This window comes from Pseudophryne corroboree, chromosome 2 (assembly GCF_028390025.1).
Source record: "Pseudophryne corroboree isolate aPseCor3 chromosome 2, aPseCor3.hap2, whole genome shotgun sequence".
NCBI lineage: Eukaryota > Metazoa > Chordata > Amphibia > Anura > Myobatrachidae > Pseudophryne > Pseudophryne corroboree.
In genome coordinates this window covers 996,051,993-996,070,889 of record NC_086445.1, presented here as the reverse complement: position 1 = coordinate 996,070,889, position 18,897 = coordinate 996,051,993, and the positions used below count along the sequence as shown (strand labels likewise).

Below are 18,897 nucleotides of genomic sequence, written 5' to 3'. Positions count from 1 at the left end.
CGGTGTGCATAGCTTTGAGGGTTACTTATGAAGACCCCATTACTAAATATTATTATTTTCAATGTGTTGTAGCTGGACCCGCCGGATAGCCATAATCTTTTCCTTAAAGGAGCGTCGCTTTCTTTTCTCAATGAGGAAGTCTGGAACCTGTCCAACGCACAGCAAGGAAAATATCTCCATATCCTTATTCAGTGATCTGGTAACATAGCAACCACAACCTGGCTGATTACTGGACTCATTCATAAAGGTAAAGCCGATGACTAACCCACATTCCATGCAGCAGCTGGCCGCTCCGCGCACTGTGACTGATGCTGCCTGAGTGTTGGGAAGCTGGAGCTTTGCAGAATCCTCAGTCACTATATGTAGTTACCCAGTGACATGCATCCATGGTCATGTGGAGTGGCCAGCATAACCTGCAAGATGGCCGAGGGGTAACGGCCCTTTGTCACTGGCTGCTAAACCTTTACAAATCCATGTATAGATTTCATCTTCAGACTGTAGTTTCTAGTTTTATTTTTCTTATCAAATACATTCCAGCTACGCAGCTCTGACCCCTTCCAAAACTTGCAATGGGTACCTCACATCATCAGGGCCGTTTAGAGGGTACACATGTAGGTGGACCAGCCATTTGCAATGGTAACTGAGCTCTTCTTGGTATTAAGTTGGTGGGAGTGATTCCAAGAGATGCCCGGGGCCCTGACATTTGCAATATTCCCTTCTGTCCCTCACAATTGTCTGTTCCTGGAGCCTTAGGGGTCAGTTCAGTCATATGAGGTGGTCGAAGTGGAAATTTTGAAGTGAAGGTATGGAAAACAGAAAGGGCCAGTGCACGCCGAAGGCGTGTGTCAAAAAATAGGGGCATGGCTTCGTGAGGAAGGGGCGTGGTCACAGAAAAGTACCAATTCACATTACACCGCACGGTAGTGTCTGTCAGTCACATTACACCACACAGTAGTACCTCTTCTACACATTTACGCCAGGTAGAGCCCCTTATACAAAAAGGGAAAAACAAAAACACAGGGGAAAAAATAATTAGATGCCTTACTGTGGGGCATCATTTGTAAGAGACATTATTGTGTGTGGAGCATATAATGGTGTCAGGGGCATAACTGTATGTGGCATAATGTGTAAGGGGCATTACAGTGTAAGGCATAAGGTGTGGCATAATGTGAAATGGGCATTACAGTGTGTGGCATAATGTGTAATGGGCATTACAGTGTGTGGAATAATGTGTAAGGGGCATTACTATAAGGATCAAAAATGACAATGTAAAGGGCATGAATCAGTTTTTTAAATTACCTGCTCATTGCCAGGGGTCAAATCTTGTTGCCAAGGGTTTCATGCTCTGGGTTCCATGTTCATTGCCAGGGGTTTGCAAACAACCAAGGGTTTCATGCTTGTTGTCAGGGGTTTCGTGGTCTGGGTTCCATGCTCGTTGCGAGGGGTTTCCTGCTTGTATTTTATGATTAAAGTTATCCAACCTGTATTCTCTATTCCTTCCCTCCCTCTCTCACTCTATGTATCTTTCACTCCCTATTTCCCTCTATCAGCCAAATACCTCTCCTTCCCTCCCTCTCTATGTACCTCTCCTCTATCAGCCATATACCTCTCCTTCCCTCCCTCTCTATGTACCTCTCCTTCCGTCTATCAGCCATATACCTCTCCTTCCCTCCCTCTCTCACTAACTCTGTCTACCTGTCCTTCCCTCCCTCTCTCACTCTATGTACCTCTCACTCCCTCTCTCGCTCTATCTACCTGTCCTTCCCTTTCATTCTTTGTCTGCGGACTCCAGCAGGCAGCGGGTTACAGGAACCGGGTGCACCACATGTGGGCCCCCGGCAGGCTACAGCGACGCAGTGGCATCCTCTACAGCAGGCTCTCCACTCCACCCGCCTGCCTCCTGCTTCAACAGGCGCAGCAAGCACTAACAGTTAAAAAAAAACAAAAAAAAACTACTGGGTCCGTAACGAAGTGCCGGTATTCCATACCCACCCACTTCAACCACTGGGTGTAACTGGTGTATGTATGAGATAGAGCGTGCACAGCACCCTTACATATGGTAACTCAACACTGTAGACGTGGCTGCGCACCTGTATGGGGGTGTGAGGTAAAACGCACATAGTAAGAACGGTGATGGGTACCGTTGTTGCCGTGCAAATGGTGACATAATGGGTGGTAATTCAGATGTGGATGGAGTTGCTGCTTTCCTCACAAAGTAACAATTATCCGTACTTTGCACATGTGCATCCTGCAATGTCGGAAGTAGTACAGCATCAGACTTTCAATGATTGACAGTTTGGGGACAGTGGCCATTTAGCTGGAGGGAAGAGGACGGACGGATATTTTCTGGCCTCTTACAAGCATCTGCAGTGGGTGGCTTGCGCGTCTCCATGGGTGCCACAAGCCGCTTAATGGCATCACAGTGATCCCATGCTGCATCCTACGACGCAGCATGGGATCACTACTGCAGCAGGAGGCGTCTACTTGTACTAGACTCCTCCTGCTGCATATACATCACCTCTGTCTCCTTGGTTCTTCGTCCACAACTGTATGTGTCACATCTCTTACATCGCATTTAATTTAATTGCCCAACCCCCCAATAAAGTCGTTAAATATTGTTTTTTGATAATTGAACAAACATAAATGCCTCATTTCTGGGCAAAGTGCAATACTTTCCTTAACCATTACCTCACATATCCTGAAAGATGTGATGGACAAACTAGCAAGCGGGATATTCAGGTAAGACCATGCACTGTAATGTATGACTAAATACAAAATGGTCTCCGATTAGACGCTGCAGGGAAAGAGAAAGCCAAGCGTTCGGTGAATGGTGATGTATGCTGATTGTCAGCAGCCACTTGGAAAGGGGAATTGCCAATCCCTAGATAACGCACTAAATAAAACAAAGCCAAGTAGCGCTCAACAGTCAGTGAATAGAATTATTTATTTAATAAACTGTAACAATAAACCTCCCAGGAGTATGTTAAAATTGATAAATATAAAAATGGAAACTGTTGGATACAATGGCCCTCATTCCGAGTTGTTCACTCGCTAGCTGCTTTTAGCAGCATTGCACACGCTAGGCCGCCGCCCTCTGGGAGTGTATCTTAGCTTAGCAGAATAGCGAACGAAAGATTAGCAGAACTGCTACTAAAAAATTCCTTGCAGTATCTGAGTAGCTCCAGACCTACTCACAGATTGCGATCACCTCAGTCCGTTTAGTTCCTGGTTTGACGTCACTAACACGCCCTGCGTTCGGACAGCCACTCCCCCGTTTCTCCAGCCACGCCTGCCTTTTTACCTGGCACGCCTGCGTTTTTTAGCACACTCCCTCAAAACGGCCAGCTTCCGCCCAGAAACGCCCACTTCCTGTCAATCACTCACCGATCACTCGAGCAATGAAAAAACGTCGCTCGAGCTTGTGTAAATCTACAAAGTTTTGTGTGAAAGTACTTAGCGGATGCGCGCTGCGTACCATGCGCATTTTTGCCGTTTTTTCACCTGATCACTGCACTGCGAAAATCGGCAGCGAGCGAACAACTCGGAATGACCACCAATGTTCCTAAAACATCTAATAAAAGCTTTAATAACAAAAATACTGAATGGGAGTTCTTTTGGTATTTAAACCCCAAAGGTAGCGCAAGGTTTGCACTGTTACAGTTGACTAAAATAAAAGTCTGTGTGCATGAACAAGTCACTCACTTCATATATGTAGATCCCGGGCGATCCTTAATCCATTTAAATGTGTGCCGGGTCCGGCACTCCTGTAGGACGTGGATCCCTGATTATCTGCAATGTTGTGCTCATATGCACATGTGAGCAATCGTTGCCAGGCAAGTTTACAAATGCTTTGATCCCAGCCACTGGATTAGTAGCAGCGTGGGGAGCCCGGAACGATCTCCGTCAGCCGGCTGGTAACCCGTGTGGGGGAGAGCGATGACTGCATTCGCCGCCGGGCTTGAGCAGAATGCAGCTGCTCCCAGAGCTGTCGGATCACAGCCGACTGGTGGATGATGGCTCTGGAGCCCTGGCAGCTGTGCGTAAGCTGTACGGCAGTGTGCTGGCTGTGCTCTCAAATTGGCAGTGACCTGGCTGGGCTCCCACGAGCGGCTAAGAGCGGGCCTCGCTGTGACAAATGTGAGGCAAAGGCAGTTCCACAAAACAAACCACCTGTATGCAGTCATCGTTCTCCCCCACACGGGTTACCAGCCGGCTGACGGAGATTGTTCCGGGCTCCCCACGCTGCTACTAATCCAGTGGCTGGGATCAAAGCATTTGTAAACTTGCCTGGCAACGATTGCTCACATGTGCATATGAGCACAACATTGCAGATAACCAGGGATCCACGTCCTACAGGAGTGCCGGACCTGGCACACATTTAAATGGATTAAGGATCGCCCGGGATCTACATATATGAAGTGAGTGACTTGTTCATGCACACAGACTTTTATTTTAGTCAACTGTAACAGTGCAAACCTTGCATAATTTATCCAGTACGCTACCTTTGGGGTTTAAATACCAAAAGAACTCCCATTCAGTATTTTTGTTATTAAAGCTTTTACTGGATGTTTTAGGAACATTGTATCCAACAGTTTCCATTTTTATGTTTATCAATTTGTATCATACTCCCGGGAGGTTTATTGTTACAGTTTTCTAAATAAATAATTCTATTCACTGACTGTTGAGCGCTACTTGGCTTTGTTTTATTCCGAGTAGACGCTGGATTATTTGAGACACCTGTATATCGATCCCTGCATACGTACACTCCCTGCGGTGTTAGTGACACGCTGGACAGCAGACATTAAGTCCATGAACACAACTTCAGTTGTATGGAGCAAACCTGTCACTACACCTCCTTCGGTTAGAGACGCAACTTCCTGCCTTAATGTTGCGACCTCCTACTTCATTATAAACACGGTCACTTCAGGTAGATTCTCACCGCAGTAATATTCAGCCCTTTAATAACTGCACTTTACGTTCACACAGAATTATTAATAAGAATTTACTCACCGGTAATTCTATTTCTCGTAGTCCGTAGTGGATGCTGGGACTCCGTAAGGACCATGGGGAATAGCGGCTCCGCAGGAGACTGGGCACAACTATAAAGAAAGCTTTAGACTACTGGTGTGCACTGGCTCCTCCCACTATGACCCTCCTCCAGACTTCAGTTAGGATACTGTGCCCGGAAGAGCTGACACAATAAGGAAGGATTTTGAATCCCGGGTAAGACTCATACCAGCCACACCAATCACACCGTATAACTCGTGATACAATACCCAGTTAACAGTATGATAACAACTGAGCCTCTCAACAGATGGCTCAACAATAACCCTTTAGTTAAGCAATAACTATATACAAGTATTGCAGACAATCCGCACTTGGGATGGGCGCCCAGCATCCACTACGGACTACGAGAAATAGAATTACCGGTGAGTAAATTCTTATTTTCTCTGACGTCCTAAGTGGATGCTGGGACTCCGTAAGGACCATGGGGATTATACCAAAGCTCCCAAACGGGCGGGAGAGTGCGGATGACTCTGCAGCACCGAATGGGCAAACTCTAGGTCCTCCTCAGCCAGGGTGTCAAACTTGTAGAATTTAGCAAACGTGTTTGACCCCGACCAAGTAGCTGCTCGGCAAAGTTGAAGAGCCGAGACCCCTCGGGCAGCCGCCCAAGAAGAGCCCACCTTCCTCGTGGAATGGGCTTTCACTGATTTAGGATGCGGCAGTCCAGCCGCAGAATGTGCAAGCTGAATCGTACTACAGATCCAGCGAGCAATAGTCTGGTTTGAAGCAGGTGCACCCAACTTGTTGGGCGCATACAGGATAAAGAGCGAGTCAGTCTTTCTGACTCCAGCTGTCCTGGAAACATAGATTTTCAGGGCCCTGACTACGTCCAACTTGGAAGCCTCCAAGTCTTTTGTAGTCGCAGGCACCACGATAGGTTGGTTCAGATGAAAAGCTGATACCACTTTAGGGAGAAACTAGGGACGAGTCCTCAATTCTGCCCTATCAATATGGAAAATCAGATAAGGGCTTTTTCATGACAAAGCCGCCAATTCTGATACACGCCTGGCCAAGGCCAACAACATGACCACTTTCCACGTGAGATATTTCAAATCCACGGTTTTCAGAGGCTCAAACCAATGTGACTTTAGGAAATCCAACACCACGTTGAGATCCCAAGGTGCCACTGGAGGCACAAAAGGGGGCTGAATATGCAGCACTCCCTTAACAAAAGTCTGAACTTCAGGTAGTGAAGCCAGTTCTCTCTGGAAGAAAATCGATAGAGCCGAAATCTGGACCTTAATGGAACCCAATTTAAGGCCCATAGTCACCCCTGACTGTAGGAAGTGCAGGAAACGGCCCAGCTGAAATTCCTCCGTTGGGGCCTTCCTGGCCTCACACCACGCAACATATTTTCGCCATATGCGGTGATAATGGTTTGCGGTTACTTCTTTCCTAGCTTTAATCAGCGTAGGAATGACTTCCTCCGGAATGCCCATTTCCTTCAGGATCCGGTGTTCAACCGCCATGCCGTCAAACGCAGCCGCGGTAAGTCTTGGAACAGACAGGGCCCCTGCTGCAGCAGGTCTTGTCTGAGCGGTAGAGGCCATGGGTCCTCTGAGATCATTTCTTGAAGTTCCGGGTACCAAGCTCTTCTTGGCCAATCCGGAACAATGAGTATAGTTCTTACTGCTCTTCTCCGTATTATCCTCAGTACCTTTGGTATGAGAGGAAGAGGAGGGAACACATAAACCGACCGGTACACCCACGGTGTCACTAGAGCGTCCACAGCTATCGCCTGCGGGTCTCTTGACCTGGCGCAATACTTTTCTAGATTTTTGTTTAGGCGGGACGCCATCATGTCCACCTGTGGCCTTTCCCAACGGTTTACAATCATTTGAAAGACTTCTGGATGAAGTCCCCACTCTCCCGGGTGGAGGTCGTGCCTGCTGAGGAAGTCTGCTTCCCAGTTGTCCACTCCCGGAATGAACACTGCTGACAGTGCTAACACGTGATTTTCCGCCCATCGGAGAATCCTTGTGGCTTCTGCCATTGCCGTCCTGCTTCTCGTGCCGCCCTGTCGGTTTACATGGGCGACCGCCGTGATGTTGTCTGACTGGATCAGTACCGGCTGGTTTTGAAGCAGGGATTTTGCCTGACTTGGGGCATTGTAAATGGCCCTTAGTTCCAGAATATTTATGTGCAGGGAAGTCTCCTGACTTGACCATAGTCCTTGGAAGTTTCTTCCCTGTGTGACTGCCCCCCAGCCTCGAAGGCTGGCATCCGTGGTCACCAGGACCCAGTCCTGTATGCCGAATCTGCGGCCCTCTTGAAGATGAGCTCTCTGCAGCCACCACAGCAGAGACACCCTTGTCCTTGGAGACAGGGTTATCAGCCGATGCATCTGAAGATGCGATCCGGACCACTTGTCCAACAGGTTGAACTGAAAGGTTCTTGCATGAAACCTGCCGAATGGAATCGCTTCGTAGGAAGCTACCATCTTTCCCAGGATCCGCGTGCAGTGATGCACCGACACCTGTTTTGGTTTTAGGAGGCCTCTGACTAGAGATGACCGCTCCTTGGCCTTCTCCTCCGGGAGAAACACTTTTTTCTGTTCTGTGTCCAGAACCATCCCCAGGAACAGTAGACGTGTCGTAGGGACCAGCTGTGACTTTGGAATGTTTAGAATCCAGCCGTGCTGTTGTAGCACCTCCCGAGATAGTGCTACCTCGACCAACAACTGCTCTCTGGACCTCGCCTTTATCAGGAGATCGTCCAAGTACGGGATAATTAAAACTCCCTTCTTTCGAAGGAGTATCATCATTTCGGCCATTACCTTGGTAAAGACCCTCGGAGCCGTGGATAGACCGAACGGCAACGTCTGGAATTGGTAATGACAATCCTGTACCACAAATCTGACGTACTCCTGGTGAGGATGGTAAATGGGGACATGCAGGTAAGCATCCTTGATGTCCAGTGATACCATGTAATCCCCCTCGTCCAGGCTTGCAATAACCGCCCTGAGCGATTCCATCTTGAACTTGAATTTTTTTATATAAGTGTTCAAGGGTTTCAAATTTAAAATGGGTCTAACCGAACCGTCCGGTTTCGGTACCACAAACATTGTGGAATAGTAACCCCGTCCTTGTTGAAGTAGGGGTACCTTTACTATCACCTGTTGTGAATACAGCTTGTGAATTGCATGTAACACTGCCTCCCTGCCTGAGGGAGTGGTTGGCAAGGCAGATTTGAGGAAACGGCGGGGGGGGGGGGGGGGGGGGGGAGACGTCTCGAATTCCAGCTTGTACCCCTGAGATACTATCTGAAAAATCCAGGGATCCACCCGTGAGCGAGCCCACTGATTGCTGAAATATTTGAGACGGGCCCCCACCGTACCTGGCTCCGCCTGTGGAGCCCCAGCGTCATGCTGTGGACTTAGAGGAAGCGGGGGAGGACTTTTGCTCCTGGGAACTGGCTGTATGCTGCAGCTTTTTTCCCCTACCTCTGCCTCTGGGCAGAAAGGACGCGCCTTTAACCCGCTTGCCCCTATTGGGCCGAAAGGACTGTACCTGATAATACGGTGCTTTCTTTGGCTGTGAGGGAACATGGGGTAAAAATGTAGACTTCCCAGCTGTTGCTGTGGAAACGAGGTCCGAGAGACCATCCCCGAAAAACTCCTCACCCTTATAAGGCAGAACTTCCATGTGCCTTTTGGAATCTGCATCTCCTGTCCACTGCCGAGTCCATAACCCTCTCCTGGCAGAAATGGACATTGCACTAATTTTGGATGCCAGCCGGCAAATATCCCTCTGTGCATCCCTCATGTATAAAAGTGCGTCTTTTATATGCTCTACGGTTAGCAATATAGTGTCCCTGTCTAGGGTATCAATATTTTCTGACAGGGAATCTGACCATGCAGCTGCAGCACTGCACATCCATGCTGAAGCAATAGCTGGTCTCAGTATAACACCTGTGTGTGTATATATAGATTTTCAGGGGAAGCCCACGCTTCTTCACACACTTCATTTAACTCTTCAGATGGAGGAAAAGCTACTGGTAGTTTTTTCTCTCCAAACATAATACCCTTTTTTGTGGTACCGGGGGTAACATCAGAAATGTGCAACACATTTTTCATTGCCTCAATCATGTAACGTGTGGCCCTACTGGAAGTTACATTAGTCTCATCGTCGTCGACACTGGAGTCAGTATCCGTGTCGACATCTGTGTCTGCCATCTGAGGTAGTGGGCGTTTTAGAGCCCCTGATGGCTTTTGAGACGCCTGGGCAGGCACAGGCTGAGAAGCCGGCTGTCCCACATTTGGTATGTCGTCAAACCTTTTATGCAAGGAGTCGACACTGTCGCGTAATTCCTTCCACATCACCATCCACTCAGGTGTCGACCCCTCAGGGGGTGACATCACATTTACAGGCATCTGCTCCGCCTCCACATAAGCCTCCTCATCAAACATGTCGACACAGCCGTACCGACACACCGCAAACACACAGGGAATGCTCTGACAGAGGACCGGACCCCACAAAGCCCTTTGGGGAGACAGAGAGAGAGTATGCCAGCACACACCAGAGCGCTATATAACACAGGGATCCCACTATAAATGAGTGTTTTCCCTTATAGCTGCTTTTTATATATATATATATATATATCCTGCGCCTAAATTTAGTGCCCCCCCCCTCTCTTTTTACCCTTCTGTAGCTTGCAGACTGCAGGGGAGAGCCAGGGGGCTTCCTTCCAGCGGAGCTGTGAGGGAAAAATGGCGCCAGTGTGCTGAGGGAGATGGCCCCGCCCCTTTTCCGGCTGACTTCTCCCGCTTTTTCTGGAATACTGGCAGGGGTATTTTTACATCTATATAGCCTCTAGGACTATATATGATGTAGATTTGCCAGCCAAGGTGTCTTATATTGCCCTCAGGGTGCCCCCCCCAGCGCCCTGCACCCATCAGTGACCGGAGTGTGAGGTGTGCATGAGGAGCAATGGCGCACAGCTGCAGTGCTGTGCGCTACCTTGTTGAAGACTGAAGTCTTCTGCCGCCGATTTTCCGGAACACTTCTTGCTTCTGGCTCTGTAAGGGGGCCGGCGGCGCGGCTCCGGGAACGAACACCAAGGTCGTGTCCTGCGGTCGATCCCTCTGGAGCTAATGGTGTCCAGTAGCCTAAAAAGCCCAAACTACCACCTGTTAGGTAGGTTCACTTCTTCTCCCCTTAGTCCCTCGCTGCAGTGAGTCTGTTGCCAGCAGATCTCACTGTAAAATAAAAAACCTAAATATACTTTCTTTCTAGGAGCTCAGGAGAGCCCCTAGTGTGCATCCAGCTCAGCCGGGCACAAGATTCTAACTGAAGTCTGGAGGAGGGTCATAGTGGGAGGAGCCAGTGCACACCAGTAGTCTAAAGCTTTCTTTATAGTTGTGCCCAGTCTCCTGTGGAGCCGCTATTCCCCATGGTCCTTACGGAGTCCCAGCATCCACTTAGGACGTCAGAGAAATTTTATTTGTTTAACGTGAGAGAGAAAGTGATTTGTTTTTATGTGAAGCAGATGTATGTATGTGTGCTCTGTCCTCAATTGTCTATTGTCCCGCTCTGTCTGTACTAGGCCTCAGCTGGATGAGCCGGTCCCACTGTACGAGGCTAAGGTCTTCATGGCAATGGTTCAGAGGAATGAAATGCGGAAGCAGCAGGTTGTCCAGCTGTAGAGTGGTGACGCGGAAGCTGTATGGAATACGCCTGTTACTATCCTGATTTCCTGAATAATTACAGATATTCTCTGATATAGAAGGCAAAGATTCATATGTATTTTGAAACCCTTGGATCTTTATTCTTTGTTAGAACTGGGAATTTTCCTGACAATTGCAGTGTTTTCATGAAGACGTCAGTTGTCCGGATTTGTGCTCACAGTACAGTTCCAGCAATGATGGACTATTACTTTGGTTGACATCATTTTGTGAAAGTTTAATGTCTTTGATATGTAATAAACTGATATGTATATTAATAAAATAAAACCAAGCCTTTGATTTAAATATATGTATACAGATAATGTACACCGCAATGAATCAAGCAGCTGTTCACGGCCAGTGATAAACAAATAAGAACATAACAGCGCAACATTTCTGTTACTTTGTAATAACTTGTATTCATTTAAATATAAAATTCTGAAGTTACTGTAGCAATACTGAAATAAATGACTTCTTCAATTCAAGCACCTGCAGTTTCCTATAAGCGTCTGCTTCACTATGACGATCAACAAGTCTCAGGGGCAAACGCTCAGGGCTGCAGGCGTAGAGCTCAGGACCAGCTGTTTCTCCCATGGGCAGCTTTACGTGGCTTGCTCACGAGTTAGTAGCCCCAAGCATCTTTTTGTGTTAATCCCTTTAGGAAAACCTGCAAATATTGTTTACAAAAAAAAATTGTGATCAATGTGCACAATATAAAATATACATCACAATATTAGATGGCACTACTGTCTTTGTAAAATTAGTTCCGCTGAGCAATAACAGACATCCACATGAGCGAAGCCGCGGGCAAACGCTAGTATAGACATATATTAAATAAGATATAGAAAAAAATAAGAATTTACTTACCGATAATTCTATTTCTCATAGTCCGTAGTGGATGCTGGGGACTCCGTAAGGACCATGGGGAATAGCGGCTCCGCAGGAGACTGGGCACATCTAAAGAAAGCTTTAGGACTATCTGGTGTGCACTGGCTCCTCCCCCTATGACCCTCCTCCAAGCCTCAGTTAGGATACTGTGCCCGGACGAGCGTACACAATAAGGAAGGATTTTGAATCCCGGGTAAGACTCATACCAGCCACACCAATCACACCGTATAACCTGTGATCTGAACCCAGTTAACAGCATGATAACAGAGGAGCCTCTGAAAGATGGCTCACAACAATAATAACCCGATTTTTGTAACAATAACTATGTACAAGTATTGCAGACAATCCGCACTTGGGATGGGCGCCCAGCATCCACTACGGACTATGAGAAATAGAATTATCGGTAAGTAAATTCTTATTTTCTCTAACGTCCTAAGTGGATGCTGGGGACTCCGTAAGGACCATGGGGATTATACCAAAGCTCCCAAACGGGCGGGAGAGTGCGGATGACTCTGCAGCACCAAATGAGAGAACTCCAGGTCCTCCTCAGCCAGGATATCAATTTTGTAGAATTTTACAAACGTATTTGCTCCTGACCAAGTAGCTGCTCGGCAAAGTTGTAAATAGGTTGGTTCAGTATGAAAAATTAGGTAAGGGCTTTTATAGGATAAAGCCGCCAATTCTGATACACGCCTGGCTGAAGCCAGGGCTAACAGCATTACCACTTTCCATGTGAGATATTTTAAGTCCACAGTGGTGAGTGGTTCAAACCAATGTGATTTTAGGAATCCCAAAACTACATTGAGATCCCAAGGTGCCACTGGAGGCACAAAAGGAGGCTGTATATGCAGTACCCCCTTGACAAACGTCTGAACTTCAGGAACTGAAGCTAGTTCTTTTTGGAAGAATATTGACAGGGCCGAAATTTGAACCTTAATGGACCCTAATTTGAGGCCCATAGACAGTCCTGTTTGCAGGAAATGTAGGAATCGACCCAGTTGAAATTCCTCTGTAGGGGCCTTCCTGGCCTCACACCACGCAACATATTTACGCCAAATACGGTGATAATGTTGCACAGTTACATCCTTCCTGGCTTTGATCAGGGTAGGGATAACTTCATCCGGAATGCCTTTTTCCTTCAGGATCCGGCGTTCAACCGCCATGCCGTCAAACGCAGCCGCGGTAAGTCTTGGAACAGACATGGTCCCTGCTGGAGCAGGTCCTTTCTTAGAGGTAGAGGCCACGGGTCTTCCGTGAGCATCTCTTGAATTTCCGGGTACCAAGTCCTTCTTGGCCAATCCGGAGCCACGAGTATAGTCTTTACACCTCTCCTTCTTATGATTCTCAGTACCTTGGGTATGAGAGGCAGAGGAGGGAACACATATACTGACTGGTACACCCACGGTGTTACCAGAGCGTCCACAGCTATTGCCTGAGGGTCCCTTGACCTGGCGCAATATCTGTCCAGTTTTTTGTTGAGGCGGGACGCCATCATGTCCACCTTTGGTTTTTCCCAACGGTTCACAATCATGTGGAAGACTTCTGGGTGAAGTCCCCACTCCCCCGGGTGAAGATCGTGTCTGCTGAGGAAGTCTGCTTCCCAGTTGTCCACTCCCGGAATGAACACTGCTGACAGTGCTATCACATGATTTTCCGCCCAGCGAAGAATCCTTGCAACTTCCGTCATTGCCCTCCTGCTTCTTGTGCCGCCCTGTCTGTTTACGTGGGCGACTGCCGTGATGTTGTCCGACTGGATCAGCACCGGCTGACCCTGAAGCAGAGGCCTTGCCTGACTTAGGGCATTGTAAATGGCCCTTAGTTCCAGGATATTTATGTGAAGTGACGTTTCCATGCTTGACCACAAGCCCTGGAAATTTTTTCCCTGTGTGACTGCTCCCCAGCCTCTCAGGCTGGCATCCGTGGTCACCAGGACCCAATCCTGAATGCCGAATCTGCGGCCCTCTAGGATATGAGCACTCTGTAACCACCACAGGAGAGACACCCTTGTCCTTGGAGACAGGGTTATCCGCTGATGCATTTGAAGATGCGATCCGGACCATTTGTCCAGCAGATCCCACTGAAAAGTTCTTGCGTGGAATCTGCCGAATGGAATCGCTTCGTAAGAAGCCACCATCTTTCCCAGGACCCTTGTGCATTGATGCACTGACACTTGGCCTGGTCTTAGGAGGTTCCTGACTAGGTCAGATAACTCCCTGGCTTTCTCCTCCGGGAGAAACACCTTTTTCTGGACTGTGTCCAGAATCATCCCTAGGAACAGCAGACGTGTCGTCGGAATCAGCTGCGATTTTGGAATATTTAGAATCCACCCGTGCTGTCGTAGTACTACTTGAGATAGTGCTACTCCGACCTCTAACTGTTCTCTGGACCTTGCCCTTATCAGGAGATCGTCCAAGTAAGGGATAATTAAGACGCCTTTTCTTCGAAGAAGAATCATCATTTCGGCCATTACCTTGGTAAAGACCCGGGGTGCCGTGGACAATCCAAACGGCAGCGTCTGAAACTGATAGTGACAGTTCTGTACCACAAACCTGAGGTACCCTTGGTGAGAAGGGCAAATTGGGACATGGAGGTAAGCATCCTTGATGTCCAGAGACACCATATAGTCCCCTTCTTCCAGGTTCGCTATCACTGCTCTGAGTGACTCCATCTTGAACTTGAACCTTTTTATGTAAGTGTTCAAGGATTTCAGATTTAAAATGGGTCTCACCGAGCCGTCCGGCTTCGGTACCACAAACAGCGTGGAATAATACCCCTTTCCCTGTTGTAGGAGGGGTACCTTGATTATCACCTGCTGGGAATACAGCTTGTGAATGGCTTCCAATACCGCCTCCCTGTCGGGGGGAGACGTTGGTAAAGCAGACTTCAGGAACCGGCGAGGGGGAGACGTCTCGAATTCCAATTTGTACCCCTGAGATACTACCTGCAGGATCCAGGGGTCCACTTGCGAGTGAGCCCACTGCGCGCTGAAATTCTTGAGACGGGCCCCCACCGTGCCTGAGTCCGCTTGTAAGGCCCCAGCGTCATGCTGAGGACTTGGCAGAAGCGGGGGAGGGCTTCTGTTCGTGGGAAGAGGCTGTCTGCTGCAGTCTTTTTCCCCTTCCTCTGCCCCGGGGCAGATATGAGTGGCCTTTTGCCCGCTTGCCCTTATGGGGACGAAAGGACTGAGCCTGAAAAGACGGTATCTTTTTCTGCTGAGAGGTGACCTGGGGTAAAAAGGTGGATTTCCCAGCCGTTGCCGTGGCCACCAGGTCCGATAGACCGACCCCAAATAACTCCTCCCCTTTATACGGCAATACTTCCATATGCCGTTTGGAATCCGCATCACCTGACCACTGTCGCGTCCATAACCCTCTTCTGGCAGAAATGGACAGCGCACTTACTCTTGATGCCAGAGTGCAAATATCCCTCTGTGCATCTCGCATATATAGAAATGCATCCTTTAAATGCTCTATAGTCAATAATATATTGTCCCTGTCCAGGGTATCAATATTTTCAGTCAGGTAAACCGACCAAGCCACCCCAGCACTGCACATCCAGGCTGAGGCGATTTCTGGTCGCAGTATAATACCAGTATGTGTGTATATACTTTTTAGGATATTTTCCAGCTTCCTATCAGCTGGTTCCTTGAGGGCGGCCGTATCAGGAGACGGTAACGCCACTTGTTTTGATAAGCGTGTGAGCGCCTTATCTACCCTAGGGGGTGTTTCCCAACGCGCCCTAACCTCTGGCGGGAAAGGGTATAATGCCAATAATTTTTTAGAAATTAGCAGTTTTTTATCGGGGGAAACCCACGCTTCATCACACACCTCATTTAATTCATCTGATTCAGGAAAAACTACGGGTAGTTTTTTCACACCCCACATAATACCCTTTTTTGTGGTACTTGTAGTATCAGAAATGTTCAAAACCTCCTTCATTGCCGTGATCATGTAACGTGTGGCCCTACTGGAAAATACTTTTGTTTCCTCACCGTCGACACTGGAGTCAGTGTCCGTGTCAGTGTCTGTATCGACCTGAGGTAACGGGCGTTTTAGAGCCCCTGACGGTGTTTGAGACGCCTGTACAGGTATTAACTGATTTGCCGGCTGTCTCATGTTGTCAACAGTCTTTTGTAAAGTGCTGACACTATCACGTAATTCTTTCCATAAGACCATCCAGTCAGGTGTCGACTCCCTAGGGGGTGACATCACTAACACAGGCAATTGCTCCGCCTCCACACCATTTTCCTCCTCATACATGTCGACACAACGTACCGACACACAGCACACACACAGGGAATGCTCTGACAGAGGACAGGACCCCACTAGCCCTTTGGGGAGACAGAGGGAGAGTTTGCCAGCACACACCAGAGCGCTATATATATATAGGGATAACCTTATATAAGTGTTTTTCCCTGATATAGCTGCTGTATATATTTATCTGCCAATTAGTGCCCCCCCTCTCTTGTTTTACCCTGTTTCTGTAATTCAGGACTGCAGGGGAGAGTCAGGGAGCCTTCCTCCAACGGAGCTGTGAGGAAAAAATGGCGCCAGTGTGCTGAGGAGATAGGCTCCGCCCCCTTCTCGGCGGCCTTTCTCCCGCTTTTTTATGGAAAAATTGTCAGGGGTTAAATGCATCCATATAGCCCAGGAGCTATATGTGATGTATTTTTTGCCAAAAAAGGTGTTTTTATTGCGTCTCAGGGCGCCCCCCCCCCAACGCCCTGCACCCTCAGTGACCGGAGTGTGAAGTGTGCTGAGAGCAATGGCGCACAGCTGCGGTGCTGTGCGCTACCTTATTGAAGACAGGACGTCTTCTGCCGCCGATTTTTCCGGACCTCTTCTGCTCTTCTGGCTCTGTAAGGGGGACGGCGGCGCGGCTCTGGGACCCATCCATGGCTGGGCCTGTGATCGTCCCTCTGGAGCTAATGTCCAGTAGCCTAAGAAGCCCAATCCACTCTGCACGCAGGTGAGTTCGCTTCTTCTCCCCTTAGTCCCTCGATGCAGTGAGCCTGTTGCCAGCAGGTCTCACTGAAAATAAAAAACCTAAAACTAAACTTTTTTCTAAGCAGCTCAGGAGAGCCACCTAGACTGCACCCTTCTCGTTCGGGCACAAAAATCTAACTAACTGAGGCTTGGAGGAGGGTCATAGGGGGAGGAGCCAGTGCACACCAGGTAGTCCTAAAGCTTTTACTTTTGTGCCCAGTCTCCTGCGGAGCCGCTATTCCCCATGGTCCTTTCGGAGTCCCCAGCATCCACTAGGACGTTAGAGAAATAACCCAGCCAAATCTAACTCTCTCTGCACATGTTATATCTGCCCCCCTGCAGTGCACATGGTTTTGCCCAACTGCTAAAAAAATTTCCTGCTGCGATCAACTTGGAATTACCCCCATTAACCAGTCTTCCTCAGAACGGCCATTCACGGGATGTTTGTTGTTTGCTCACCATTCTCTGTAAATTCTTGAGACTGTTGTGTATGAAATTCTCAGCAGATCAGCAGTTTATGAGAAACCTCAAACCACCCCGTCTGCAACAGTCATGGGGGTCATTCCGAGTTGATCGCTTGCTGCCGATTTTTGCAGCGCAGCGATCAGGTAAAAAAATGTCAAAACTGTGCATGCATATGCACCGCAATGCGCACGCGCATCGTACGGGTACAAACAACATCGTTGCTGGGCAATGCTTCTAGCGACGATTCCATTCGCACAGCCGATCACAGGGACATTGACAGGAAGAGTGCGTTTATGGGTGTCAACTGACCGTTTTCTGGGAGTGGTAGGAAAAACGCAGACGTGACCAGGCGTTTGCAGGGCTGGTATCTGACGTCAATTCCGGGACCTTTGTCGCCAGGATCATCGCACAGGATAAGTAACTTCAGGCCTGGTCTTGTTTTGCACAAAATGTTTTTGTAACGCTTGGCTGCACAGGCGTTCGCAACCTTGCAAAGTGAAAATACACTCCCCCGTGGGCGGTGAAAATGCGTTTGCACTGCTGCAAAAAGTAGCTAGCGAGCGATCAACTCGGAATGAGGGCCATTGTACAGTCAGAGTCACATAGATCAGTGTTAATCCAACTTCAGTCATCAGGGACCCCTAAAAGGGCATATTTTCCAGTTTGATGAAGTACTGGCGCCGGCTGAAATTCAAAACACAATATATAAAAAATATTAAATATATCTTTAATCAGTGATCGCAAAAACGCGCTATAGCGCGTATTTTACCCCATAATGAGGATCGGGGACTCGATTTTACAAAATGAGTGCGTCCCTGGGGACGCGCTCCGTTGTAGGTAGTCCTGTACTCCTTTGATCTCTCTGCCGGGTCCCGCTGCCAATCTTGTGGCTTCTTTGAAGTCACGGCCAATCGCAATAGTCTCCCTCTCAAACCCCTCCAATAGCCGGGCTTCCGGGAGGACTGTTAGACGGGGAGGAGGAGCTGTTGGTGCCTTTCACTCCCGTATGCAGCTGCGGCACCCGGCGTACTCAGAAGGCGGGACGAACTGCGGCGTTAACAGGCTTTCTCGGCGCTGCTATTCACTTCTCCCCCTCACCGCCGCGGCCACTCAGGATGCGGGGGCATACGCCGGTGAATTCCAAGGCTAGACGCGACATCCGCAATGCTGAGTCCTGAGTGGCCGCGGTGGTGAGGGGTATAAGTGAATAGCAGCACCGGGATGGGGAGGAGACATGTGGCCGCCGAGAAAGCCTGTTAACTGCGGCCAGGTAATTAAGATGAAGAGTTTGACATGCAAGTTCATTTGTTTATCAGCGCAACGTACTGCGGCCCTTATTATTCTGTGCTTCATATGCTCATCATTACACATGCATATTGTGCAAACGCTGAGAAACTGTAACACCACCAGGCTCAGTGTTAGACCCATCTAACCAGACCGCTAACCTATAGCGTCCCAGCTGCAGCAGCCTGCTCTCCATGCTGGAACTTGTAGTTCAACAACCAGACACCTACAGCACACCTCTCAACTTTTTATGAGGTAAAACTGGGACAATAGCATGCAGGCAAGCAAATAGCGCCCCTGACCACTGCACCATTACATTCCCTAAAAGCACCCTGTACCCAATTCACCATCACCCTCCTCTCTCTGCCTACATTAAGCACTTTTGGGAGGTATGCTGCAGGTGGTTCATCTCTGATCTATACCATACACAGCTGGGGTGACACGAATAACAGAAGGCGGCATCATGGAGACGTAGCTTTTACACAGAGGGGGCAGCCATTTTGTGAGGGTCAACCTACAAATCAGGAAAAAGCAGTGCCTCAGATA

At 48.6% G+C, this 18,897-nt stretch overlaps 1 protein-coding gene across 6 annotated transcripts in view; it reads left to right on the top strand.

The window, feature by feature from the left end:
- Nucleotides 1–11,214, top strand: part of CRYZL1 (crystallin zeta like 1) — a 127,462-nt gene extending 116,248 nt beyond the window's left edge. For all 6 annotated transcript variants that reach the window (XM_063956508.1, XM_063956502.1, XM_063956507.1 and 3 more), the window contains exons 12-14: nucleotides 73–185; nucleotides 2,701–2,739; nucleotides 10,612–11,214. In XM_063956508.1, the coding sequence (XP_063812578.1) occupies nucleotides 73–185; nucleotides 2,701–2,739; nucleotides 10,612–10,711 (252 nt within the window). In that variant the 3' untranslated portion in view covers nucleotides 10,712–11,214. The remainder of the gene's footprint in view (nucleotides 1–72; nucleotides 186–2,700; nucleotides 2,740–10,611) is intronic.
- Nucleotides 11,215–18,897: the final 7,683 nt, after the last annotated feature.